The sequence below is a fragment of the Haliaeetus leucocephalus genome, unplaced genomic scaffold (genome assembly GCF_000737465.1).
Source record: "Haliaeetus leucocephalus isolate CR32 unplaced genomic scaffold, Haliaeetus_leucocephalus-4.0 Scaffold722, whole genome shotgun sequence".
NCBI classification, from domain to species: domain Eukaryota; kingdom Metazoa; phylum Chordata; class Aves; order Accipitriformes; family Accipitridae; genus Haliaeetus; species Haliaeetus leucocephalus.
The window spans coordinates 226636-253204 of record NW_010973158.1 but is presented as its reverse complement, the minus strand read 5'-3'; the positions used below and the strand labels follow the sequence as shown (position 1 = coordinate 253204).

The 26569-nt window shown below is 42.6% G+C and overlaps 1 protein-coding gene across 1 annotated transcript; it reads left to right on the top strand.

Annotated features, from left to right (window-relative positions):
* Positions 1–1535: 1535 nt before the first annotated feature.
* SERINC5 (serine incorporator 5) lies at positions 1536–26569 on the top strand. Its single transcript, XM_010580495.1, has 11 exons — positions 1536–1701; positions 8777–8955; positions 9243–9325; positions 12205–12298; positions 13878–14089; positions 14924–15019; positions 17916–18042; positions 19664–19730; positions 23589–23628; positions 24304–24451; positions 24744–26569. Exons 1-11 carry the CDS (start codon positions 1618–1620, stop codon positions 24889–24891), a joined length of 1278 nt encoding a protein of 425 aa, XP_010578797.1. The 5' UTR covers positions 1536–1617; the 3' UTR covers positions 24892–26569.

Below are 26569 nucleotides of genomic sequence, written 5' to 3'. Positions count from 1 at the left end.
ACACACTAGCTGCAGGGAGCCCTTTGAAAATGGGAGTGCTGAGGGGTGAGGTTGCTCTGGGCTGGCAGCAGTGAGACCTGGAAGAGAGGTTCCGTGTTCCTGGCTGCCCGCTGATGTCCAAAAATCTCTCCTGTGGTCGCAGCTGCTGGGTTAAGCACAGGAGCCATATGAAGCTGCTGCCTATGGCAAGGAAGGGCCTGGCCAAGTACAGTGCTACCTTATGTATAAAAATAAGGCTTATGTTTATATTTTTAGATATGACTTTTCTAAAAGTAGAAGGCAGGGAAGGGGAATCCAGCTTCTTTGAAAGTTAATGATACTGTTGACAGCAAAGAAATAACGAGCATCAAGCTAGATCTCTTTCAGGATTTATTCAGTACCTTTTTTCCTGTTGAATAAGTCAGTTATGTGCTTTTTGCTGTGCTGCTTGGTTTTTATCTTGGTGGACCCTCAGTTGCAGGTAGAAAAGAACTGAAATACACAAGGAATTCTGTCTCTAATAATGTTTAAACATTGGAGACGGTATCAGCTGAAGCGTGATCTGGTATTATTTTCCTTGCAGCTGTGGTTTTTTTCCCTTGCCATCTTGCACGGGGAATCACCGCTTTCACCTTTGCAAAGTGTGTCTAAATAACTGTGAAGCTGCATTTCTTTGGCTTTCTTCAGTACAAGATGGTGCCATTGTATTTTGGGTCCTTCAAGCTCAGCTATCTTCTGCTTTGTTTGCAGTAAGCCAAGTATTTCCTTCCAGATTCTTTCTCTACTGACCAAAATATTTAGAACTGTTAATGTAGTTTTTTGTTTGTTGGTTTGAGTTTGGGGTTTTTTGTAGTGGTTGTCTGTTTATAAAGCCTTCAGCACAACTATCCCAAAGTGTGTCTTAAAACAGTTTTCCCTCTCCCCTCTAATTTGCTCAAAGTCTTTCTTTAGTAGTATAAAAAGTTCTCTAGAAAAAAAAAAGCTTTTTAGTCTGCATGTGTACCAGAAAGGGCACCTTAAAAAAGACAGTATGGTTCTGGTGAATTGAAGTGGATCTGTACCGCTTGTTTGAAACAAAAACTCCAGCTCGTCTTAGAAACAAAATAGTTTTGTCTGTATATTAAAAAGCAAACCATTTTGGAGTCTGTGCCCTTCTTGTGCAGATCTGTTTTTTCACTACGAAGAGGGGAGAGTATATTACAGGAAATAGAGCCTTACCATTGCAGTGCCTGTTCTGCTGGGTGAAAGATGTCAGAACCGTGAGCTACACAGAGATAGCAAAAAGCAGGATTAAGAATGTGGGAGCTGCTCCTCCTCATCCTCTACACTGTCATCCTTAGCATGTGGAAAAGCTAGAAACTGATGTGCTTAAACCTAGTTACTTTTGATAAACAAGACAGTCTTCTTCCGTTTAAATACTGTTCAATTGGGAGGAGAGGACTTAAGAAATTCTGGAGTTTTACAAGAAGTCTCCCAGCTTCCCTGTCTGACTTTTGCAATGGAAACCTGAAGGCGGTGATGGAATGACATTGTGTTTTTTGTCTTACTTTCCAGTTGGCCTGTTGCTGTGGTACTGCCGCTTGTTCCTTGTGCTGCAAATGCTGCCCCAAGATAAAACAGTCAACCAGCACCCGCTTCATGTATGCGCTCTACTTCATCCTGGTGACTATCATCTGTTGTGTCATGATGTCAACAACAGTAGCTAACGAAATGAAAACACACGTAAGTAAGAGAGATGAACCCACTGCTGCCCGTGGAAGCAAATGGGGCTCCTTCCACAGCTCTTTATGTGTAGGGGTACTCCCTCATAAGAGGCGGTCAATTCCCTCCACCCATCCACTTCCAAACCCGGATGGGATGATTTTCCATGCTCAGCCTCTTCCTGTCAATTGCTCACCCATCGAGTGTGTTTCAGAACAGGAAGAGTCAAGGATCATAGGACTAGCAGCCTTCCTCCTCTCATCGTGCAGAAACCTGCTGCAGTGAACCTATCCCAGGTTTGCTGTGCAGGTAGTGTCACTAGAGGCTGTTAGGGAACATGTTATAGTAGAACAAATTGGTTCAGTCTGACGTTGAGTTCATCTCTGGCAGCTTGTTTAGTAGCAGAAGCAGCAAGTCAGAAAATAACTCTTCAAATGCTGCATTTATAATTTTAATTCTGTGTTCTTGGTGCTGTGTGACAGACTACTGCAATGCATAGCACTGGGGATCCTCTACAAGGGGTTTTCTTCAGGGTGTGTTGAGTCATCATGTTCACATGGCCTCTAACCACAGCAGATATTGTTCATCTCTAATTGTCTTTTTAATTAAAAAGCTTCAAAAGCATGAAAGAAGCAGTGGCTAAAACTAGATTTTAAGACTCAAGTTTCTTTCAGAGTCTTAATATAACTTTCCTAAGCTAATTGCTCACCAGCCTGCTTGCGGTCACACACTAGACCTGTTGTACCACATCTTTGGTTTGGTTTCTCAAGCCACCCAAGTTGCTCTGAGTAGCACAAATCCTCTTTCTTGCCCTCTACAAACTACAAGGAGAGAAGTCTGTATTTAAGTGGAGGGAACAATGTCTGGATTGCTTAATTCTTAAAAATTAAGTTTCTGCACCAAACTTGGCATTGGGCCTGCTTCGAGATTGTGGCTGTGCTTGCCCTGGAGGTTCAGAAGGCTTCTTTCGCTGCAGGCATCTAGTTGTTTTGTGTTACCCTCCCAGGAGGGAGTGCCAGTGGGTGCACAGTTAAGGCAGTTCCCTCGTTTAACCAGTTGCTGGTCAAGTTGATGCCCTGCTTACCTTCCGCACTTGACTTGTCTGTGAAACACTTCCCTCCGCAGCAGCCCAGATCCAGAAGCTGGTGGTAGCACCCTGTGCCTGCAACACAGATGAACCAGCGGTCTTATGACAGGGCTAGTTTGAGGGTTTATGTGCGCTGCTGCTAGTGACCTACCTCTCTTCCCATTGTATGCTCTTTGTATGTTCTGTTCTAGTTTTCTTCCATATAATAGTGCTTTGCTTGAGTTATCCTAGTGCCACCTTCTTACCCCCAGCCACCAGGAGCTGCTGACAACCCTGTAAGAGCACCCAGTGCAGACATGATGTTTGCCTGTCAGCTGCAAGTTAAAAACTATTCAACATGTGTGTGCTGAAATTGCTTGCCAGGAATTACTTTGACTTAATAGATGCTTAGCTTGGCAATAAAGTGAATAGCCCAAGCAACTCAAGTGTGTGGGAGACAAATTACACGCTCATATCCAAATTTCATAAAGTCGTTTTCCATCAGTAGTGTGGTTTTAATGCAGCTTGTATCCCTAACAAAAAATACTCGCTCTTTATCCAACAGAAAAGTGATTCAAGAAGCCTTCAACAACATGCTTTTCAGTATTGCCAAATTTCTTTTCCAGTTCATAGTCTTGAAAGCTCAGTGTGGGAAGAAATGGCACAAAGAGTAGCTGTTAGTGTGAAGTGGAAAGATAATCGCCCTCTTGATTTAGAGCGTTTGATGTCTTTGAATAGGAAATGGACCATCTGAAAGTAGGCTTTCTTTATCTGCTCTCTAATTTAATAATTATGTTCGGGGCTGTTAAAAGTTCAAAGACTCTTGAAGCTAATTCAGCCCAGTTGTAATAGAGTGCACCTTGAAAATATTTATTCAGACTAACCAGTCTCAGCTTCCCAGTAATGAACTGTGTTTTGAAAGTGCTGGGCACTTACTGATTCCTTTGCTTTTGGCTGGATCATGGAGCATTTCTAGCTCCTGAAGCCAGACTGTAAGCAAATACTTTGCATGGTGCTTCTAGGACCTCACCCTCTCTTTCTTGAGAGGAGACAGAATTTTAATTCATTTTAGTAAGAATTTTTAAATTTTTGTATTAAAAAAAAAAATTGAAATTTTAGTGCAGTCCTTTATGGAGCTATAATCTTGGCAGGGAACCGTGTGTCTGCTTTACCAGTTTAGAGTTGAAATACTCATGCTGATGTTACGTGAAAGCCATCTCTCCCTTGTCAGGGAGAAGTTTTTTTGATTGATTGGCTATAAATTCCCAAGTCTAAAGTAGTTCTAAATGTATTTATTGTAGCACTTGGTCCTTTGGCATTATTTTGAGAGGAAGTAACAGCAAATGTACATCTTTTACGGCTACCTTAAACAGAGACTTTTAAAAATGTTTGTATTTATTTTGCAGTATTTATCTACCCCCATGGTCATGCCTTCTGTCTATTAAAACACATTTAGGACAGTTTTTCCATTCCCGAGATGCCAGGCTCTGCAGGTGGCAGCCCAGAGTTGGGGACCTGCTCTGTGCCCTGCAACATGGCTAGAAAAATGATGCACTGTCCCAGGGAGCTCAACTTCCACATCCTCACCAAAGTTGGCAGGTAGATGAAACCATGTGTCTGTGGGAGGACACAGTGGAGTATTTGGTTATGGTTGCAAAACCTTGGTTCCTAATCTAACCAGCAGCATTTTGAGGACACCATATTTTGTGGTGAGCCTTAAGAGTTGAATGGTGTCTTTTGAGGGGGATTTTTTTCTCTGTTGCTTTCACTCTTCCCCATCTCCTGAGCTGTTCCTGTGCCCATGGGGCATCAAGAGAGAGAGAGGCCCAAAGGGTTAAATTCTGAAAAATGTGCAAAGAAACAAAGACATTTGTGTTTGATCTCTGGGAAAGAAGCAAGAGGCAGTGGAGGGGTAGCGAAGGAGTAGGTGGTTTTGACCAGGAAAATATTTTGAATGGAAGCATGTAGAATAGATTTCAGAGGAGCAAGGTTGTGTTTCAAGGCAAAAGATGGGCTAGAGCATCAGTCAATACATGAGAGCCTCAGTGATGGGGACAGAAAGACAGAAAAGACCAATAAGCAGTTACACAAAGAGACTTGACTCTGTTCCAAAATGAAGCAAAGCAGGACCCAACTTGAAGAAGTGCTTCTACGCCTTGATCCATATATTACTTCTTTTTTCCAGTTACTCTGTTTTTTTGAAAAACAGGTACAGCTTTACTCACAAATGTTCTGTTGAACATGTTGCATTTCACAGGCTTTGAAAGGATAATTGAGGGAAGAAAAGGGAGAGAATTGTTTTGGTCTGTCAAAATAGTGTTTTGATTTTTTTTTTTTACTAAATTTTTAAATTTAAAGCTGTTTCAAAACTAGTGGTTTCACCCTGAAAATATCCATGTCCTACTTAAATAATGAAAGGAAAAATAAGAAAGAAAACGAACACCAGTAAAAACCAGTTCAGTTGTGTCAAAGCATTTTGGTTCTAGATGGTTACATGTTCTGGCAGAGCATGCTTTCAGGCTTGTTTCCCCAGCCAGGTCTGTATCTTGGCCCTTAACTGCATTATAGTACATTGAAAACCAAATTTGCTACCAAAAAAGAGTTTTTAAAGTACAGATTCCCATTGCCTATTTCTGATAAGAACTTAGCCATAGGTACAATATGGCATGTGTTTTGGTCTGAGTGTTTTTTGTTTTTCTATTCCATTTCTCAGCTGCTCAAGACAGGCAGTTTTACCTGGTTTTTTGCCCTTGTCTCCCCACCTACACAGATTTTCTTTCATGCTTCCTCCATTTCCATAACAAAGTTCATCTGCCACATTCTCCCTCTGTTAGATGAGGACATCCAGATGAAAGCAGTCTCCTTCGGGCTCTTCAGGCCCATTTCCACACACATTTTCCTTCCTATTCCTCCTCTGATGCTATTTCCTGCACTTCTGCATTCACATGTTTGGGTGCAGACAGACCCCAGCTCGGAGGTGTCCAAGCCCCAGCCAACTGGAGCCTGGACGCAGTGTGGCCATGTTGGCTTGCTTCTTGCACTGCTTTTATTTTGGGCGCCAGCAGCTTGCAGTCAGGGGAAAGCAAGTTCAGGGCAGTCTGTCCCTGTTTCTGTAGATGTTGCTATCATCTCAAAGGGTTTCACCGTACTTGGAAAATTGCTGACTTCGCTGTGATAACATCATTGCTTGCACAGCAGCCAAGGCGTTTAGGTTATCTGAGCGGATCCTGAGTTTCTGCAGCAAGAATGCTTTGTCCCCTACTCAGAGGCCAAAGAATTTAGCTTATGTTGCTTTTAAAGGTATAAAAGTAGATATTTCACCGTATCAGACTTGGCAAATAACTAATCTGTGACTTGTAACAGCTGGCAAAACTATGCAGCAAGTGGAAAGCCTGGTAAATTAAATAGGCTGGGCAGGCTGCTCAGCAGCTGAACATGTTTCGGAGATACAGAATTAAAAAAAAAAATTAGTCCTTTTTTAACTTTCAGTGAAGAAGTCACATAAGCCTTGATAAATTGTTTCCAGCAGTAGACCATCCTCTCAGGAAAACGTGGCCTTTTGATTACATCAGCTCTTTTGTCCCCAACATTGTGCTCACGTTTTTTATCTGCCGGGGTCCCCAAGAGTTTGGTTTTATTCTTGTTTTTTTCCTTCAGGATCATGGGTCTCCAAAAAGGGCGTTCAAGCCCACAGGACTATTCCTGTGGCCATCACTTATTACTGCATAGTGTTGTGCATACTACATGAGGGCTGAGCTCTTTGTTGTTTGTATAGGCACAAACTGAGCTATTGTTCTTGTGAATCCATCCATTTTCTCTCAGCCAGATCTGTAAGGAAATTACTACTAAATGGAGAAAAGAACACAGAGAATGGGTCAAAAATCCCATCAAGATCTCTGTAGAAACCTATGCGATTAAAGAAGATGCCTATTTGCAATTACCCAGAGATCTGTTTTTAATTAGCTAGTCAATTAACCAAGTTCCAGCTATTTTTTAGTTTCTCTAAGTCTCATAAGCAAAATGCTGCTTGGTATCAAGTGCAGATCTTACAGAAATCCATCCTCTTGGTCAGTCATATCATCTATATCAAACAAATACCTAATTTTCTCAGAAATATTGTTAGTTCAATATTATGTATCTTTTTAATCTCTGCTGACTGATGGTTGTTATAAGCAAAGAACTGGAAGGCATTAATTGATAGCCCAGTTGCTTTCCCTGGCATTGCTGTGGCCCCTTGGCTTGCCCTGGCATCACTGGGGCATGGATAAGTCTCTTAATTATTCCAGTCAATCCCTTTGCTTTTGAATGCTGGCATGTTTGCCCAGTCTGACGTTTCATTGCCTTTCAAGACCTGGGAAGGGCATTGCTGGTGCTCTAGACAATTTCTCAGGAGGTCTCTAAAAACTCTTGGATGTGAGTTAGCCACACCTGCTCATTTACTGTCCAGCTTCTTATGAAGTGGTTACTGATCCATGAGTTACTTCTGAAAATGCATCTCAGAGTGGCTCAGCTTGAATCCATTCTTCTAACACCACACAGCTGTGTTGAGACCTGCTTTTCATCTCCTCGGCTGGTTCTAGACCACCTAGGATCAGCTCTGTACTGTAGTTAGGTTTACTACCCTTAGCACAGCAACTCAGTATTGCTGTGAGCTGCTAAAATATTTGCTGTTTTGGGGAAACTGCTAGGAGGGCTCTTGAGCTCATGACTGGTTTGGGTTGCTGGCATGGGATGGGAAGTTGCATACCCTGCTGAGGGAAGCCGGCAGTTTACGTGTTTATCCCTTGTTTCCTGCATCTCAGATGGCTTTCTACTCAGCTGAGAGCGCTGACTGATTGCTTGCTCTTGGGTCCTGTTTGTTCTTTCCCTGCCCTGGTTTTGTGTACTGACCTGCCTGCCAAAGGAAGGAGAGATCTTTGCTAATTTCTTGGAAATGTTCGAGGATGGTGTTGCCTACAATCTCTGTATATTTTTCCTAAGCAAAATCTGGCCTGGCTGAATGTTTTCTGAAGTCTGATTCCCATTTCCTTTGCCCAAGTTATTTATTTGTGCATGTTGTGTCCTGGCACACACTATCGTCTTTCTCCTCCAGTCACCTGTGCAGGCAGCAGTGATCACCTCCAGAGGGTTTGATGTGTTGCTCAACTGGTCTCACCAGCCTCCGCTGAGGGCTGTGAGTGTACAGAGAGGCCCTTCTTTCTTTGAAATGAACGATGGTTTTCTAATTAAATGCCTGTATTTCTGCACAGCTGAATGGTTCCCTGGCTGCAAGGGGGGGTGTCTGCACAGAGGCACCCCACAGGAGTGGGTCCTGGCTACATAGACCTGCTTTTCTGACTGCCCAGCATCACGTCAGCCTGGTGAAACTGAAGCCAAAATGTGCAGCTGTTTGCTTTCCCTTTGCGGCGAGAGCAAGGCCTCAAAGGCAAATATTTAATGAGTCAAAAGAAAGGTGGAATTTTCCTGCCTCTCTGTTAATTTAAAACAAAATCAGGGCAACTGGCACAACTCCCTTTCAGAGGCTGTGGTGGAGAGGAGAGAGCTTGCTGGCCCTGTGCTGCTTGGGTGTGATATGGTCTACGTTTCCACGGAGGGCAGCACGAGCCAGAACTTTGTACCCTGCAGCCCCATTCATGCCCCTTCGGCTGGTAAAACCACTGATATGGTTCATGTAAGCTGGATTACTGAAGCAATCAAAGTCTTTTGCTGTAAAGGGTGGGAAGAAGGGAGAGGGTCCCCAGGGTGAGGGGATAAGCCATAATTGGCAGTAAGCCAACCGAGCTGAAGGAAAGGTAGGTGGACTTGTACCCCAAAGCATCTGGAAGGAATTGAGAGTGGAGGCTCTGGAAAACTCCAGTCCCTTGTGTTTTACATTTCTTTATGTCCCCTGAACCCTTAAATCCAGGCTGAGGCGTATCAAGAGTGAAACGTGTTAAATGAAGCCAGTGAAAAGTCAGTGGTGGATAGACGTAGACATGCTTGGTTACAAGGTGCACTGTGTCCTATCTAATGGCTTGTTGTGCTTTTCAGATACCCTTCTACAAGCAAATGTGCAAGGGTCTTCAGGCGGGTGAGATGTGCGAGAAGTTGGTGGGATACTCTGCAGTGTACAAAGTCTGTTTTGGAATGGCCTGTTTCTTCTTTTTGTTCTTCTTGTTCACCATCAAAATTAAGAGCAGCAAAAGCTGCCGAGCATACATTCATAATGGGTGAGTATTTGTTTGATTGCTTAATTTCCACTTCTCTTTACAGGTTTGCGCTGCCTACTTTGCAGTTGGGTGTAGTTCTAGGCAAAATAAAACCCAAAACAAAAGTTGACTTTACTGCTTTAGTCAGAAATAATGCAGTCAAGTGAAAACTAACTGAAGTGGCAATCAGTCATCAAAGGCTGTTTTTTCTCTTGTTGGGCTTTAAATAGAGATTTCTCATGGTACTTTAGTTGAAGACCTCTAACACCTATTAGAACCAGATGATTTTTTTTTTTCCTCTTGTCCAGATTCTGGCTTGTTAAACTTCTACTTCTGGCAGCGATGTGCTCAGGAGCCTTCTTCATTCCTGATCAGGACACTTTCCTCAATGGTATGTCCTTCTTGTTTTGTTATGCTGCTTCATTCTATACTACCTTGTGAGTGGTTATAAATCCTAAAGGTCTAATCAAAGTGAATATTGCCATATTTCTTGAAGTAAAGGCAGTATAGTCCAGGTGCAAAAGGAATATTTGGAGCTGTCTGGGGGGAGCTCTGTGTGCACAGGGTGTATGTGAATACGCAGTAAAGAGCATGTTTTTTTCTGATCAAGAGCAGGCCAAATGGGTAGGTAAAAATACCACTGTGGTGCTGTCTTGCAAATTCTTTAAGAAGCAGGAAGCTATAATGATGCACAAGAAATTGTTCACTCAAGAACGCAGGGCCACATGTTAGTTTGGCTTGTGGAGGTCGCTCTGCCATAGTGCAGCAGCCAGGGTCCGTGCTGCACAGTGGAGAGGTGCCAGTGCTCAAGGGGGCACAGTGACCGGCCAGGCGCTGGCGTTTGCTGCCTGGAAATTGCAATGCTGCAAAAGAATTTGGGATGTTGTTAGTTTTCAGGCTGGTGTCGTAAATGCAGTGAGGTAAAATAGTAGACTTCTTGGACCGTGTTGAGAGTGCTCTGCTGAGGATGCTGTGCCTGAAGCATTTCCAGTTTTGGAAGATGCCCTGGCACCGCACAGGCATACTGGTACTGGCCCAGTGCTTAAATGCCAGCTCGGGGCAGTGGGGCTTCTCTCAGGCCTCTTGTGGGCTAGGAGCAAAAATCCTGGTGATGCTGAGATGAGTTTCTGCTCTTCAGTTTGCCAGGTGCTTGTAAGCCCTTAAGCTGTTGCGTCTGGGCAAGTGGAAGGGGATGGGATCAGTAGTGCAAAGGAGCAGTTGTGTCTGCTGCCTGCTTCCACTAAGGCTTGCTCGGTTGCCTGTGTTTTCAACACTGATCTTCTCTAGCCAGGGTGTTTAAAAGCAGAAAAGAGTAACACGGGGGAAGAGAATAGAGTGGGCAGACATACTATGAGCACAGTGCTCTGGGAAACTAAGGTAAAAACTACTTCAAGTAAACCACAACAGTGTAATTCAGCTTCTTGCTCTTACTAGCTGTTTGTTTGGTCCTGGTTCAGTTTGATGCCCCAGAAGTGAAGGGCTCCTTATCCTTATTCCTCTGCTCTGCAAAGTCACAGGATGGCTGTATGTGCTTGTCCTTAGTATCTAATCACTGTTTGGATTAGAAAGATGTAGCGGCAGGAGCAAGCGAGACTGCCCATCATCTTTGCGAACGACCCTGTTCATGGTGAAAAGTCATTGCGAACTGACGTGTTTAGGGAAAGAGGAAACAATTTTTTGTGCTGATTAGGGTGCTGTTTCTCAACAGCAGGCTGACCTAGTGTGGACATACAGCATAACAAGCTTTCTTCCCCAAATTAGCTTTTGACTTTTCTCTCTGAAGGTGTATTCTGCACATCCTGCTAAACTGTCCTCCAGTCAACCCCTGAATTTGAGATTTACAGATGGTTTGGATGTTGTGTGGTTTTGTTTTTCCTTTTTTTTCCCTCCCATCAAGAAACTTAATTCTGTTTTTTTTTTTGTAAGCATTTTCCCAGTTTGCTTATTATTTAAAAAAAAAAAAAAAAAAGATCCTGTCACGCTTCCCATGCTTAGCAGTTTGTTAATCATGGAGGAGTATTACGTGCAAGCACTAGGTTTGTGTGGGCTATAGTGTTAAATCCACACTGGCCATGCTAACCTTATCTATGATGGATCCGTAAAACATCCTGCAGTGTCCTGCCTGTGGCAGTGGAAGATACTGAGAGTCTGGCTATTTAATTACTCACTCCATTGGTGGTCTGCTTTTTCCTACTCTACCTCTCCCAAAAACATATGCACACCTTGTTCCCTGCCTACTTTGTATGTACTTTTCTACATGCTAGCTTCTTCCATTTTTTGTTTTTGTTTGAAGAACAGCATGCTTATTGAGTGCATACAATACGTTCAGCAAAACCAAACAAATGGCATTTTTTCTTGCATTCAAATAATGAGCTTATGATACAGTAAAAAAACCCCTCTACATCATCCGCTAAGGGTAACGTGCCCTGACTGTTCTGTTTTTCCACTTCACTTATGCAAGCAGTTTTCAAAAGGAAAACACAATGGTAGGATACGGTGTAACTTTGCTAATGCACTTGCTTGGTTGTCTTCACTGAAATCAGCTGCACACCTGGAGTCATTTATAGGCTCTGCACAGCAGCACAAGCTGTATATGCAGCTAAACATTTAAATAGGTATCTGTATTTCCTCAGAGATTTCTGATGTTGCACATAAGAGATCTGTTGTGCAAAGTATCCAAACAGCTACCTAAATACAGTATATGTAGGTCAATGGTTAAGTAGTCAAATAACCTGTCTTAAAACTAGTCAGTAAATACCAACTGTTCCCGTCTCTTTGGGAGTGGCTCAGGACAGCATTTGTAAATAGATAAGCTCCACCTTTGTTTTTCTGTGGTACTGGAACCTGGAAGGGAAGAAATTGCCCTTTTTAGTACTGGGTTCCAGTACCTTGCAATTTCAGGGTTTAGATTGCTGTGAAATGCCTTCACACCACCTCCCTCCTGCCAGTGACAATAAAGGTTTCAGTATTTTCTGTCAGAACATAGTAACTCATAGTCTCCACAAAATTTCTCTAGGTTAGGGAAATTCAGTAAATGTCCTAACACGCTTATTTTGAAAATGTAGCAGGTTGCAAACTGAATTCATCAAAGAGCTAATCTTGAGTTAACTGAGCTGGCCTTTAAGCTGAAACCTCTCATCTCTTGCTGCATCTGTGGGCTTGAGATATTCAGACCGCGTTAATGGCTTCACTGCATAGACAATAATTCCATTTTATCTCAAAGGAAAGGCAACTGCAGTTTGACCTATTTTCTGCCTCTCTGCCTTGCAGCCTGGCGCTACGTAGGAGCAACAGGAGGTTTCCTTTTCATTGCCATTCAGCTCATCCTGCTTGTTGAGTTCGCACACAAATGGAATAAAAATTGGTATGTGTTGAGCAAGTAGTATTTGCATAAAATTCTGGTGGACTCCTGAACAATACATTTCTCGCAACAAAGAATTTAAAAGTAGCATGGATGTAATTTCTGAAATAAGACACTTTACTCTCAATATTTAGAGCTGTTCATCTTTGCTTCATCCACTTTCTCCTTCCCCAGCGGACATGTTTCCTCCTTATCCACTTCTACTCTGCTGATTTAGTCTTAACCTGTATTGCTTGGCTTCCAATTAGTAGCATGTTGGGATGCAAGAACCTCTTACTTTAAGTTGTTTTATATTTTATATGAAAATATACCTGCTAAGAAACAGAGTGCTGCAAGAGAATAAAACTGGATTTGCAAAATGTAATAGTGAAACTGTGTGCAGTTTTTTTGTGTCGTGCTTTTTTGTGTCAGCTTAATGCACATCAGTTTTTTTTCTCGACATAAGAACTGCTCCTTTCTCTTCAACTTCTTTGCTTTTATCTAAATATGCAATTTCCATTATCAATCCACATATACCCCATTTTGGCATTGACTTAATTTCTGGTTTAGCATATTTGCTATTACCTTCCTAGCCCTTAGCCTCTCATCTATTTAAAATATTTAAACTGTCTTCCCACATATACGCAGGAACTCCTGCCTCCACCTCCACCCTTTCTGTCTCTCATTTCTTCTTCTACAAACCTTTGCAGTCCTCTCTTGTTCTAGTTTGCATACTGACTACTAAGGAAGAGGTTTTGCAAACCTTTGGGCTCTGCTAGATAGCTGTTTTCAGGGAGGAATAGGTGAGATCTCCTTATACCACAGATATTTTTACTGCTAATTACTGTAGCTGCTTTTCTGTGGATGAAAGATTTCCAGCAGCAGCGTTTAACTTTAGCACTCTCTGACATTAGATATTCTTTTAAAATAAGCTGTTTCCACAAAACAAAACCAACAACAACAACAAAAACCTGCAAAACCTTCTATGTACCAAAAAGCCTTTTGTGCCAAAACAACTTTTTTAGTTCCCAGTCCTAAAAAAAACAGTGGTCTTTGCAAGAGGTGTTTGGAAGGTGAAGAAAAAAAAACCAAGATGGACCACACTTCAGTTGAGGGAGACTGGTGGGATAAACCCAAATGGAGAGAAGGCTTTTTAAGCGAAAGGGTAGTAAAACTGTCAGGGTAGCGCAAGAGGCAGAAGAGAGGCACATCAAGCAATATGCCTTTGCTGTCCTTGTGTGAAGAGCACCGCTTGCTAGCTGAGTCTGGGGCACACTGAGTTCCTGCTGAGGAAATCCCTGAAGTATTGAGCTGAGATGCGCTGACAGGCTGATCCCAGAGATTGGGAGTCCTAGGAGTCACGCTGGGCTATAATTACAGAAACAGCTGGGCATGATAACACAGAAGATTAATGCTAAGGAACGTTCCCCTCTGTTTCACGAGAGGAACTTTGTAAGGGCCTGTGTTGGTGTAGTGATGTACACATGCTTCAGCAGAGTAAGCACTGTGTTTTGTGTTTGAGGATATGAACTATTCAGCTATTAGAATTTTTTGTCTCTGGGAAGGGAAGACAAAGATAAGGTGCTTGTCTCTCTTTCCCCAGGACTGCAGGTGCAAACCACAAGCAGATGTGGAATGGTTTACTTGCCCTGGTCACTCTCATCTTGTACTCCGTGGCTGTGGCAGCCCTCATCCTCATGGCTCTTTTCTACACACGCTCAGAGGGCTGCATGTACAACAAAGTCCTGATCGGTGTTAACGGTGGCCTGTGCCTCTTTGTGTCACTGGTGGCCATATCGCCCTGTGTCCAGAATCGTGAGTCTGCTGACCTCTTCTTCTCCTGGGTTTCTGGATGCTGCCACAGTTGTGTGCCTGGAGGCATGAGCCGTGTTCTGGGCAGAAAGTCTCATGATAGCTCAGAGCTGGTGCTGCTCTTGCGCCTGTCCTTTATCTACACTATGAAGTGCTATCGCTGGTCATCAGCTCAGCTGCTAAAACTACAGAGGTGTGAGACATCTTGGGTGTGCCATCAGGCAGTCATAGTGTAAACAAGGCTCACATGCTGATGGCTGGTAATGTGTTGTGGAGCCTAGACAGCTCTTGCCGTGGTAGCAGTTGAGGTGATGGCTGTCGAGCTCATTCACCACTGTTCTACCATTTACTTTTGACTGCTTGTGATTTACTATCTGTAAAGTTTGGACCTGGAGGAGTTGACAGTAGTATTTCATGCTTCAGTATATTTTATGTGTGCTGTTAGTATCTTGCATACATTGGACCTGGAAATAGTAATTTGAGTGACTCCAACACAAATTTTACAGGCAAATAAAACCATCATGGCAGCTTGTCAGTAGCTTTTGGAAAGCTGGTGCTTTTGGTGAAAGCAGAGGGGTGATTCTTTACTTATGTGGGAATCTTTAATGCCTTTCTAAAACAGCCACCAGAACTAAAGGACAGGCTCTTTTCTCTTTACATGCCAGTGGAAATGTATCTAAACTGCCTCAAAAACTTATGAACTGCTTTAAGTAAAACATAAAAGGTACTGTTCTCTTCTGAAAGATACTAGTGTACTGTTCTTTAAAGGGTATGAATTTCTTTTTCAATTTGTTAAAATGTCTGCAAAAATCACTTATTTTCCTCTTTATTGTAAAGGCCAGCCCCATTCTGGTTTGCTGCAGTCAGGAGTTATCAGCTGCTACGTCATGTACCTCACTTTCTCAGCACTATCCAGCAAGCCACCAGAAACTAGTAAGTTATCTGATGCTTTATGTAAATTCTTTTAGACATGCCATGTATTAAAAGCAAGAATTTAGCAAACCTGACTGAACAAATTCAGAGAGATAGGAGTGCTGGGTTTGGTTTCTTCTATGCAGAAGAAATCGCAAATACTAAAAATAAATCTGTACAGGAGAGAGACCATGCAATTGGCACTCTCCATTTATCTTAAACGCTTTGGTCTAGGGGAGCTTAATTTACCTTGGGTGAGTTGCGTATGTTGCACCAGAGCAATTCCAGTCTGTTTCCTACAGACAAATTTCCCAGAGTCTTGTAACCTGTTCCTCATGTGGCAAGCACATGTTCTCATATGATAGGACATGACTGAATACATGATGTGTTTGGTCATGTGATTGGAAAGGAGTTGGAACAAATGGCTCTTGGATGCCTCTGGAAGCAGCTGGGTGATCAGCTCCATCCAAAAGTCTACTAGGTCCACCACCAGTTAGTAGGTGCTGGCCATGAGAGTGGATACTAAAATCCCTTCTTTTCTCCTAGAATTAGTATGCTAGGTAGCCTTAGTTCTGGACTTCTAATGGAGCAAAAACTTGAGTACCGCTCGTCTTTCATTTTGAGAGGAAACATTCTGAGAAGGGACTTGGAGTTATACTGCAGGTGTTTGAGATGATGCTGTTTTTCAGCAGAGTTCCTGTACTGCACTTCCCTTCTGACCATCGGCACTGCAAGCCAGGAGTAGGGAACTCCCTAGAGTTTCTAAGTTCTTTATGCTACAAAAACCCAGCAAGGCTTCACAAGCACAACTCAAACTATTTCCTTTTCCCAGGTAACCATCAGATTCACCTATTTGGACAGGGAGCATTCTTTTCACTTAAAGAAGACTTTTCTGATTCAAATTAATAATGCTAAAACCCCTGTCTTTATTATTGCTCAACTTTTAGTGCTAAATAGTTGAAATAATGATAACTAGAGGAAAGTAAGTCCGTTGGCAGGAAGGAGAAGTTTTTACAGACACCTCCCAAGAAGAAAGGGGAGAGATGGAGGAAGGACCCTGTCACACTTGTGTAGGCACAGGCACACACACATATATATTCTAATGCTAAGAAAGAAAAACAGTATTTAGGTGGAAGATTTACTTACGGAGCTTAAGCAGTGTTTTTGAATGAATATAGAAGTTAATTTAAAAGGCATCTGAATGACTCATAAGACTTGACACCGTGTAAAAAAAAAAAGAAGAAAAAAGGGGAAGAAAGTGATGTACAGTGTTTGATCATTGGCCTTGTGTTATTTCATGCCTGTGACAGTCAAAGCCTTCAGCAGTTAAGTGAATGGTCTGATTCTTCTGGTATGTATTGTAAGTGTGGTTATTGCATTTGTCAGAGTACGCATGAAGCACAGTCCCTCAGGCCTCCTGAATCAGATGTTCCTCCTTGTCTTCCCAGGCCAGAGAACTCTCATGGTTGTCATCTACTCTCAGAGATGCTCCTTTCTCCACTGTCTGTGTGATGAGGACTCTCATACTGGCCTGTGCAGCTTTTACAGTGGCACATGCTGGAGAATGTATGGGGTACTGGCACTTACTAAGGTGTCCCATGCCCTGTGACTCAGATTTGCCATGAACTTACCTAATGTTGACTCATTACTCAGGGAGGGACTTTCAAATTGGCCATCTCACAAATTGGCCACCTTGCAAACCAGGCCTGAAGAAAATGTAAGCTGCAAGTATTTATTTGCAACACTCAAAAAGCAGGGTTGCAAATGTTTTTAGAAGGAACTGGCAAACAAAAGCTAATGTCTGTTGAACCTGTGCTTATCAGTGTGCCTTAGCTTTTTGGTGCCAGACTTAGCAAAAAGGCCTGCCAAACAGTGGGCCTATCTTGCTGCAGAAGTGTACCTGATGGATGTAGGTGGGGGATTCTGCACATCTCTGGCCAGGGTGTTCTATAAAGCTTGTCATCCCTTCTTTTGCTCCCACCTCCACGCTGTCCCTGCTGTGTGCTGCTGTTTGTGCAGCCCTGCAGGACCATGCAAAGTCCTTCCCCGCCAGGTCAGGGGACTGACTTTGAGTTTATTTTTAACCCAGGTTGTAGCCTTTGGTGCATTTTGCCCTCTGCCCCTGCAAACAGTTGTGCTGTCCTAATGGGGATGCAGTGTGGCTGCTGGAAGGAAAGAGGAGATATGAACACAGTTTGTCTTAAACAGTATTGGCTCAAAAAGCTCTTGATTTGAGATAAGGTGCAGCTGTAATCTCTTGCTTTAGGGTGATGCTGCGTGCTACTAGTCTGCCTTGCCTTGACGCCAAGCAGACACCAAAAAGCCAGAGGTATCTCAAGAACTGAATTGGTTTCATTTCAAGGACCTAGAAGTAGCATTTGCTTAGACGTTAAGATAAAATCTTGCCTGTAACTGGTGCATCTCCTTTTCTTTCGTCTTCTACGTATCAGCCTGAGAACAGGGCAACTACACACCACCTGTTTTTCACTGAGTATGAATTTCATAGTTGTCCTCCAGGCACCCCTGCTGTCAAAGAAATTTATGGTGTCAGGTCTGTACTATCTCAGTCTTATATGACTCTGTAGTCTTGGGTGAAGTGTTGGTAAACTTCCAACTTCTTATTTCTTAGTTCACCAAACAGTCTCTTTCCTTGTTTGTCTGCTCTTGTCAAACAAGAAATTTTAGTACTCTGCTAAGTTGCATTTTTGTTTTGCCTGAAACACAGAATCTGCCAGGTCAGATTTACAGAATTTTTTCTGTATGATCTTTTTAAAAGATAGATAGAAACAACTGAAATGTACCTACCCAGTGTCTGAAGTAATAAAAATATTTCGCTGAAAGCCTTCAATCTGAAGACTGCTTTGAAATATAGTGAAATGAGCTTTGCTAACTGCTCTTTTTGTTTTGTTTTGTGAAGTCCTGGATGAAAACAATCAGAACATCACAATCTGTGTACCTGAATTTAGTCAAGGCCTGCACAGAGATGAAAACCTGGTTACTGGCCTGGGTACTACCATTTTGTTTGGCTGCATTTTATATTCTTGGTAAGTCTGGGGGTTTGCAGTTACCTCACTGTAAATGCAATGTTATGGTCCAATTAGTGAAGGCTTATAGCAGGTCTCATGCAGACAAAGTAATGGGGAGAAGTAGCATAGAACTGAGCTGAAAGGTTCACATTCTCCTCAGTTTCAGAATGGTTAGATGTTTTAGCCAAAAATGTTCAACAAGATAATACAACTTTTGAAACCAATATATTTCATTAAAACCAGATGGAGCAATTTACATCTAGAGGTGGAGGGGAAGGCATTTCCAGCTGTGCATGATCCCAAACAGTCTCAGGGTGCTTTGATTCTGTATTTACTCTTTCTATAAGAAAAACTCTATGCAGTTATGTCCATCTAAAAAAAGTATCTGAAATTTCTGTAGCCTCCTGGCAGAGGCTGTGACTGTTCTTCGAGGGTCTTTAAAACAAACAAAACTGGGAGGGTTTAGGGCTTCCTTTGAACAAGCAATGAGCACAGTACTGCCATCAGGATTTGCCAGTGATCTCCTGCTCTAAAAAAGTCTGTGCCTATGTATTTGTGATGCTCACCTTGTATTATTGCAGCCTACATCAATAAATTAAGTCATGCTCTGGGACAGGGCAGGGGGGTGAGTTGCTGATGATTGAGAGGTGTTGTTTTGGCTGTGCAGGTTGCCAGGAGACAGCACTGCCTGTGTGCTGCACATTTTTGAGCAGGTTCTACTTCTGAATCAGTCCACTTCAAAATTCACATAGTGAAACTCCATCATAATTTTGAAGTGAAAATGAGAGATTTTCTGAAGAGGCAGCACAGCTACTCTTCTGCTATCAAATATGGATATGTGTTCCATATAATTCTGGTATCAAATGTATGAATATCATGTGTCATGGATCTAGTTCACATTAGAACAGTGTTTTCAGTGCACCAGGAAGGTGTTTTGGGAATGCAGACAAGCTTCACATAGCCTGCAGGGGAAGTGCACCATGTAGCGGGGTAGAAAGGCCTTCAAGGGGAATGTTTTCAAGTATTGCTTACTAAGGCTCAGTGTGTACAGCAAAGCATTAACACACATCTCCCAGCGGGTAATGGGAAGTTTGCATTACACATCCTGAAAGGGGAAGACTGGGCAAGAAATTATTCTAATCAGAAGAAAACAGGCAGGATTCCCCCCCAGACGACTGCAGTCATGCAAGAAAGTGATTTCCAGCAACTGGTACACTGACAATAGCGGTTGGTGTAATTTCACTGGCAAAGCCTTTGCAGAAATGCTGAGTCTAAGTGATGGCTGTGAAGTTAATATAAAAGCATTGGTTGTGCACAGCAGGGGAGATCTCTTCTGAATTGCAAATTGGAGCGCTTAGCTCTTTGCTGCTGTTGATGGTGATGAATTCACCACCTTTCAGGAGTGACCTACTTTTAAGCTCATGATTCAGCCTGAGTTGGCCAGTAGCTGGCTGTCAGGCTGGTTTATACTTGTGCAGAACAAATGTTTCACATGCTTAGTGCTTGATATATGCCTATATCCAGGCAAATGCTTAGCTTAGACATGGGAATAGACTATGTTTGTTGTGGTGTTGAAAAATCATCCTGTTGGGCTTATACTTATGCCGAGGGTTTTGACGTTATCTTCTTTTGCTCCTAGTTTGACCTCAACAACACGTGCAAGCTCAGAGGCACTGAGGGGAATATATGCAACACCTGAAACCGAAGTGAGTTCTTGCTTCCTTCCACAGGATTTCTGTGCAGACTTCCTCATGTGCTTTTCTTGCTGCTGTTTTCATGGCTAAGTAATCTGTAATTAGGTGAAAACAGAAGCTTGTTTGTATGTGCTTCTAGGTATGGAATCGACAGAACACTTGTCCACATTGGCCCTTCTGCAGCTCTTGCTTGTCGTGGAGGTGCCTTTATGTACTGAAATAATTTGCTGCTCTTGCAGTTTATTTAATGTCCTGCAGACTTTCTGTAAATCTTGTTGTGCTCCATACAAGCTCATGTCCTGTCATGTGAAGGAAGAGTCTGCTGGGAAGCTATCAGAAAAAGAAGTGGAGGTGTTCTTAAACATTTGCGGTCCTGGTTGCCTTTGTTCTCACAGCAACTGACTATGATCCCAAGTTCCTATCTCTTATTTTTATTTCCACACATAAGTACTTCCTTTCTTTTTGCCTGTAATTATATCTCACTCAGATTATATTTCTTGTCCCTGTTTCACCAGTACAGGTTTCTTCATTCAACCTGCCTATTTCTTTGGCCTTCTTATGCTGAGAACACCCAGAAGCACTGGGAAATGAGCGGGTTTTTGCTAAGTAACAGTTACCCCTTGCTTAGGCTTTCTAGTGTCACTCTTCAAATGTATCTGTGTGTTTGGAGGATGAATCTCCGTCCCTAGCTGTCTCTCCATTGGTGTTACTTGCAGCTTTAACTTCTATTTTTCAAGTCTTCAATCAGCGTGTTTGTGAGAATCCAAAACCGCAGAAGTATCTGCTGAGGCACTTGGTGTTTGCAGTAGCTGGGCATGGGGACACAAAACACGTTTCACTGTGGGAGTGATACCGAAAAGCTGGTCGAAGAAACTCTCTTAAGACTCATTTTGGAGTTTTTGAAAGCAGGCATTCTTTATTGCAGCGCTGGATGCACGGGGGATAGTTCCACCTAGCGTGCATACCACAGCATTAGCACAAACAGGTTATATAGAATAACTAATTGCATATTAATCAGATTAGTATACATACACGTAAAAATGATCCTGATTGTCATAGTACTGCCTACATCCGATCATGCGCAATGAAGGATTCACTTGAGTCGAAGGGCTGCTTTTGCGACCACCGACCCATTTGAAGTTCTTGTTGGCTGTGCTTGAAGTCTTTATTCTTGTCCTTGTTCTTTGATCTTGAAGCTTAACGCAGTTTCAATCACACGTGGTCAGTTTCAACATTGCTCTCACCTAGCATACGGGAACATCTAGCCATAAGAGCAAAGAACTGCAAAACGTATGAGTAACTACCTCTACTAGTTAATTGCTTGGCTATACTTTTGTCTGTTGTTTCAATCATAGTGTTAGTATAAGGTTTCTAATAATTATTTACCAAATCTCACTTTTACAGTCACCTCGCAGCAAACCAGTTTCCATGGCTGGCACAAAATATTAAAACCATCAAAATATTTAGACACACCGTAGAGAATGCATGGAAATACGCTGTCAGGAGCATGTCTGTGCCGGAGGAGCTTCGCTGTGGCAGGACGGTGCGACTGGACGGGGCGCCGGGCCCAGCGCTGAGGAGCTCAGCGCCCGGTGGCTCCTCGCTCCGGCCCCAGCCCTCGCAGGCGGGCAGCCTGCCAGCGGGCTCAGCATCGGGCACCGGGACGTGGCCGGGCCCTCCTCGGGCAGATCCGGCGGGACCCGTGTGCCTTCCCACCCCGTGCTGAGGAGGCGCAGGCCGGGGCGGAGGGCACCGGAGAGAAAGCAGGCGCCCCTCGTGCCCGCCGGCCTGCGCCGCAGGAGGAGGTCTCGTCCAAAGGGCTTGGGGCTGCGGTGGGCCCTGCGGCAGGAGCAGCGGGCAGCTTGGGGGCGGCTGGCGCGGGGCGGAGGCTGGATGTGGCCCCCTCGCTGGGAAGGTCCGGCCCGTCTGCCGCAGTGCTTGCGGACAGGATTACTTCCAGACCGTTTGGTTTCAAAGAGCGGTACAAGAGCCGCTGGATGTAAGGATAAAGAAATGCCTGGTGAAGAGCAACTAATTGCACTCAGATTGCCTTCCCTGTGGCAAAGGGCCTTTGTCTCCTGGCCAGGAGCCTGAACGTAGCTCTGCAGTCGCTTGTGGTGTGCGGAGGGTCTGTTGGCGTCTGTGCGGGAGACAGCTGAGTGTTACGAGGGGCTAGCGGTATGTCGGCCAGCGTTGCTAGTTTCACCTGTGCGTGCGAGGACTTAATTGCAACTGATTAAAAAGTTTGAGGGAACACAGCACTTGCATCAGAATGTGAGTGTGGCCCAAGGGGAGCTCAGGCTGGCACTGTAGGTGAGGCTTGGCACAGCAGTAGAAAGAGATATGGAGTAAGGGTTTTATTTAAACTGTTAGCCAGTCTCTTAAAAAAGAATGTGCTTTTTGGCTTTTCATGAGTTTATGAACCCAGTGAGTACGTGTAATCATGGATATGCAGGGCTTACTACCTGATTTTTGGGGGTGTTAGGAAAACTTGCAACTGGCCCGTGCTGACCGACGAGAGAGGCTAGAACACAAAGTATAGAATTACAAGGGTAAATATTTATTCATGCGCATGAGGTGTCCCAGCCAAATTGGGCTACCCCAAATGTGGTTTTACACAGGGTCCTTATACCCTTCAAGCATTCAACTATAGCATGATTTGACTAACACCCACACCACCGATTACTAGTCATAGTAAAACTTTGCAGAGCAACTATATTTCTGCAGTGCTCTTGCCGCTTGCCTGTTGATCCAGACATCCCTGGAGTCAGTCTTGCAACAGCTACTTACCTATGATGCTGGGCGGGTTTCAAAGATGTGTTGGAGGGGCTAGGATGCTGGCATTATCTTGGTTGTCCAGGGGTATCTTTTAACCTTTATGGACAGCTCTAAGCTTCCAAGAAGCAAAGTCTTTATTTCCAGGGCCAGGCTGTCCTTTAGTTTATTTGACTTAAGGATGAACAATACCAACGTCTCCAGTAAAACTCCACTGCTTCATTACATTGCAGTGTATACTGTGAACTAATATATTTTAACACAGTTAATAGACTTTCATGCTATAAAGACTGCTTGACGTAACAGTTGGGGAAGGGAATTTTCATTGTCTTCATCAGACCACAACCAAAATAAACCCCAGAGTAGGATTTTATCAGAACAAAAAACATTGGTGATGCACTACAGAAAGTGCTGACTTGTACTGTGGTCTGGTGCAGAAAGTGCACTTACTTACATATTTATTGAGTGATTAGCACCCTTTTCACGTTTATGTTACCACTCAACACAAAAAGTGTCAATTTCAACTTCCCTTTTTCCATCAGTTAATAAAAAATCTTCATTCTGCTTGTACTCATTCTGGTTCCATGTCAGCAAAATCTTGCAAAGATAAGTAGATTTCTGACTTTGCTTCTGCAGTTGTGATTTCCAACCCATGCAGCAGGGTTTTAAAAGTTCCTCATACTTTCATTTCAGTAGAGAAATTTTTTATTTAAAAAGCACTTAGATGCAAGGCTGAAGAGGTGCATCTCCTCTGAACTACTAATGTGCAACTGCTTTACTGTAGGTTTTCCACCATTTTGTTCTAATTATTTGCACCAGTGTTTGACCTTGAGTTACGTGAAATGGGTAGAGTAATTCTTAGAGAATGGTTAATTTGCTCCAAATCTTACTGAGTAGGTTTTTCCGAAGCTTAGAAAAAGCTCTGTTATTAACTACTTGGCTAATCCTAATTTGAGTTTTGTGCTGGTTGGAAATACAAACCAGACTTTTCTAAATTAGTGTCTGTAGCGTAGACATAACAGACCTTCCTTCACCAACTGTTCTGCTTCTCTGCTGTAGCACAGACTCTTACCCTTCCTGTTTTCTGTTCCACAGGTAGCTCGTTGCTGCTTTTGCTGTGTGCCTGACGGAGATGGTAATTCCATTTTCACTGCACAATTTACCTGACTTGTGGCTTTCAGACTAAAGCCAAGACAGTAAGGACACAGCTGCGGAGAGCTGCTTGTATCATTGTTCTGTAGCATATTGAACTGAAGCAGCTGAAGTACTCAAAGTTAGGCTAGGGAAGGATGCAAGGGATGTAACAATACCATTTTAAAACAACAAGCTAGTTAATAATTCCTTACGAGACATTTCGTTACTGCAACATACAAAAAGTAATCTCTGCTCTTTGCATGCTTATGGGTGTGATTGACTGCTGGAATTTTGGCTCAGCAGCTCTGCAGGGACTGCAGTTCAGGAGTGAGTTAGGAGGGGAGTGTCCTGTTTGCAGACCTGGTACAATCAGGGTTATCAGCTTGGACTTGCCAGAAGAGTATTGTACAGGTAGAGCAATTTAAATGACGCAAATGCTCAAAAACTAGCCAGTAGGCCAGGAAGCTGATACAAGGCAGGATTTCAGTGGCAGTTGAATTTCTTTTACTAAAGGCTTAGGCCCATGCCCTGAGGGCAAGGAAGTGTTCAAGTGTTGCTCTGTATCACACTTTTCTAAATCACACCATAGGTGTTTGCTGTGTTCTTTGTGAAGTCAGCTGCCATTTTCAGTTCTTACTAAATTTGCAAATGCTTTCTTGTTTCCTGTCTCATACAGCTGATGCTGAAGACCACATTGAAAAAAGGGGAGGCCAGACTGTGATTTATGATGAGAAGAAAAGCACGGTGTACAGTTATGCCTACTTCCACTTTGTTTTCTTCTTGGCTTCGCTCTACGTGATGATGACAGTAACTCATTGGTTCCAGTAAGTGTATTTCTTTAAAGCTGAGTAATGTCTCTGCGTTGAGAGGGGAGATGTGAATGGGAACTTCTGCCATTAGTGTGTCTTCTCTCCTTAAGTAAGAAGCTGGAAGAGGTGTTACAAGTCCTTCCCGGGTGATTCTTGAGCAAGATCTTGCTCTACAAAGGGCTGCTGTCCCCTGCTTCATGTCTGGGTTAACCTAGTTGAAGTCTGTGACCCACTTGGAAAAACAGAGGATACTGCAGTCAGAGATATCAATAGTGAGTTTATTGCTTCTTTTTTTTTTCCTTAACAGTTATGAAAGTGCTCAGATTGAAAAATTCTTCACCGGAACCTGGTCCATCTTCTGGATTAAGATGGTCTCCTGTTGGGTTTGTGTCTGTCTGTATTTATGGACTCTCATTGCTCCACTCTGTTGCCCAACCAGAGAGTTCTCAGTGTGAACACTCAGAAGATCCTTCCATGTTTTTATCTTTTTTTTTTTCGTTACAAATAAAATACAACAGTCATTTTGCAAGGAGGAAACACCTATTGCCCACTTATCCTAATGTACCAGTTAGTAACTTTTTAGTCAGACTAAACAAATGATTGAAGACTTTTTTACCCTTTTTTAATTGTTATGAACAAGCATTGCCCAAAGGAACAAATCTGTCCCAAAAGTTTGTAATGCTGATGTGTGGAGTGTAGGAAACACAATTGTTGCATAAACTGGAATAAGTGAAATGCTTTTCAAATAACTGACAATCTTTCTCTGGCTTCATTGGCAAGAAAAGAAAAAATCATGGTGCAGATATATCTTCTTCCTTCCTGTGAATGTTGGGTATCTTCTAGCAAATATGCATTCCTTTTTATACTCTTTTATTAGCTGTTTCTTTTACAGTTTGCAGTGATGATTTGTACTGCTGTTTTGTACAGCATATAATTCTTGTAAGTAGTATACAGATATTTTTTTCCGAAAACATAACTAATTACTTCTGTAGAAATAGAGAACATGTAAGAATTCAACTGCCAAAGCATCTACTAAAAATTGTTTATCTAAATATTAAATATATTAAGTTATTGTATACCTAGATTGAGAAAGGAATGTACCAATGATAATAGAGTATTTATTCTGTTATAACTTTAAAAGGCACCTGAATATTTTATGCAATTCAGATCTGGTCTGATTGTTAACAGAAGGGGATTTCTACACAAAAATTCTTGAACTCTGAATTTTGTCTACCTTTGCTTTGCCAGCTCACTTAAACTGCAAGTTGTGTGTACTGCACAGGGATTCAAGATACGGTACATTCTTTATTCAGAATGTTTGCTGTTGAGAAAATGCTAATTACAGGAGCACTGCCAGTTGCTGTTAAATTTAAAAGTGGAGTGCTCATTTACTTTTCTACCCTGCTGTTTCAACTTGTGTCTAAAGATCTCCCAGGATCTTCAGTTCTGTTTCCATGACTAATTTTATAATATTTTAAATGCATTGATGGTCAGAAAATGACTACAGTGTGTCATCTTCCTTTTCTGCCTGTGTGTTGGTTGGAAAGTATTCTTTCTAACTGCTATATTTTTATACTCCTCTGTTGATGTTAGTTTTGCTGTTGGGATGGGACTTAGCCAACCAATCCATTAATGGAGACTAAACTTCTTTTGGAGAACTCCTATTCCAAGCAGTGGGGTAAGCAGTCAGAAAAACAAAACCAGAAGACACAAATGTAACAGCAGCTGCCTTAGTACAAATGACTGACTTGACAATGTTAAATCCTACCATGTAATTTTTATTTGCTTTAAGCAGATGATTTGGTGGTAGAACAACAGCTCAGATGCCGTAAATGCTAAATAAGGTTGAACCCACTGTAGCTATCTACATTCCAGTGGGATAAATTAATGACATACGCTAGTCCCAGAGGTTTTGTCTTCTCTCTCTCTCTGTATATACACATACAATGTGAAATATGCAGGATATAAACAAAATTAACTGATTTAGCAGTGCTCTTTTTGAAATATGATTGAGCCTTAAATCTTCACCCATTCTTTCTGCAAAACAAAGAAAAGCACAAGATAATGGCCAATGAGATGGCCAAAATATTTGCATGCCTTATTTGTTCTATTGCAATATTGATGGCTAATGCA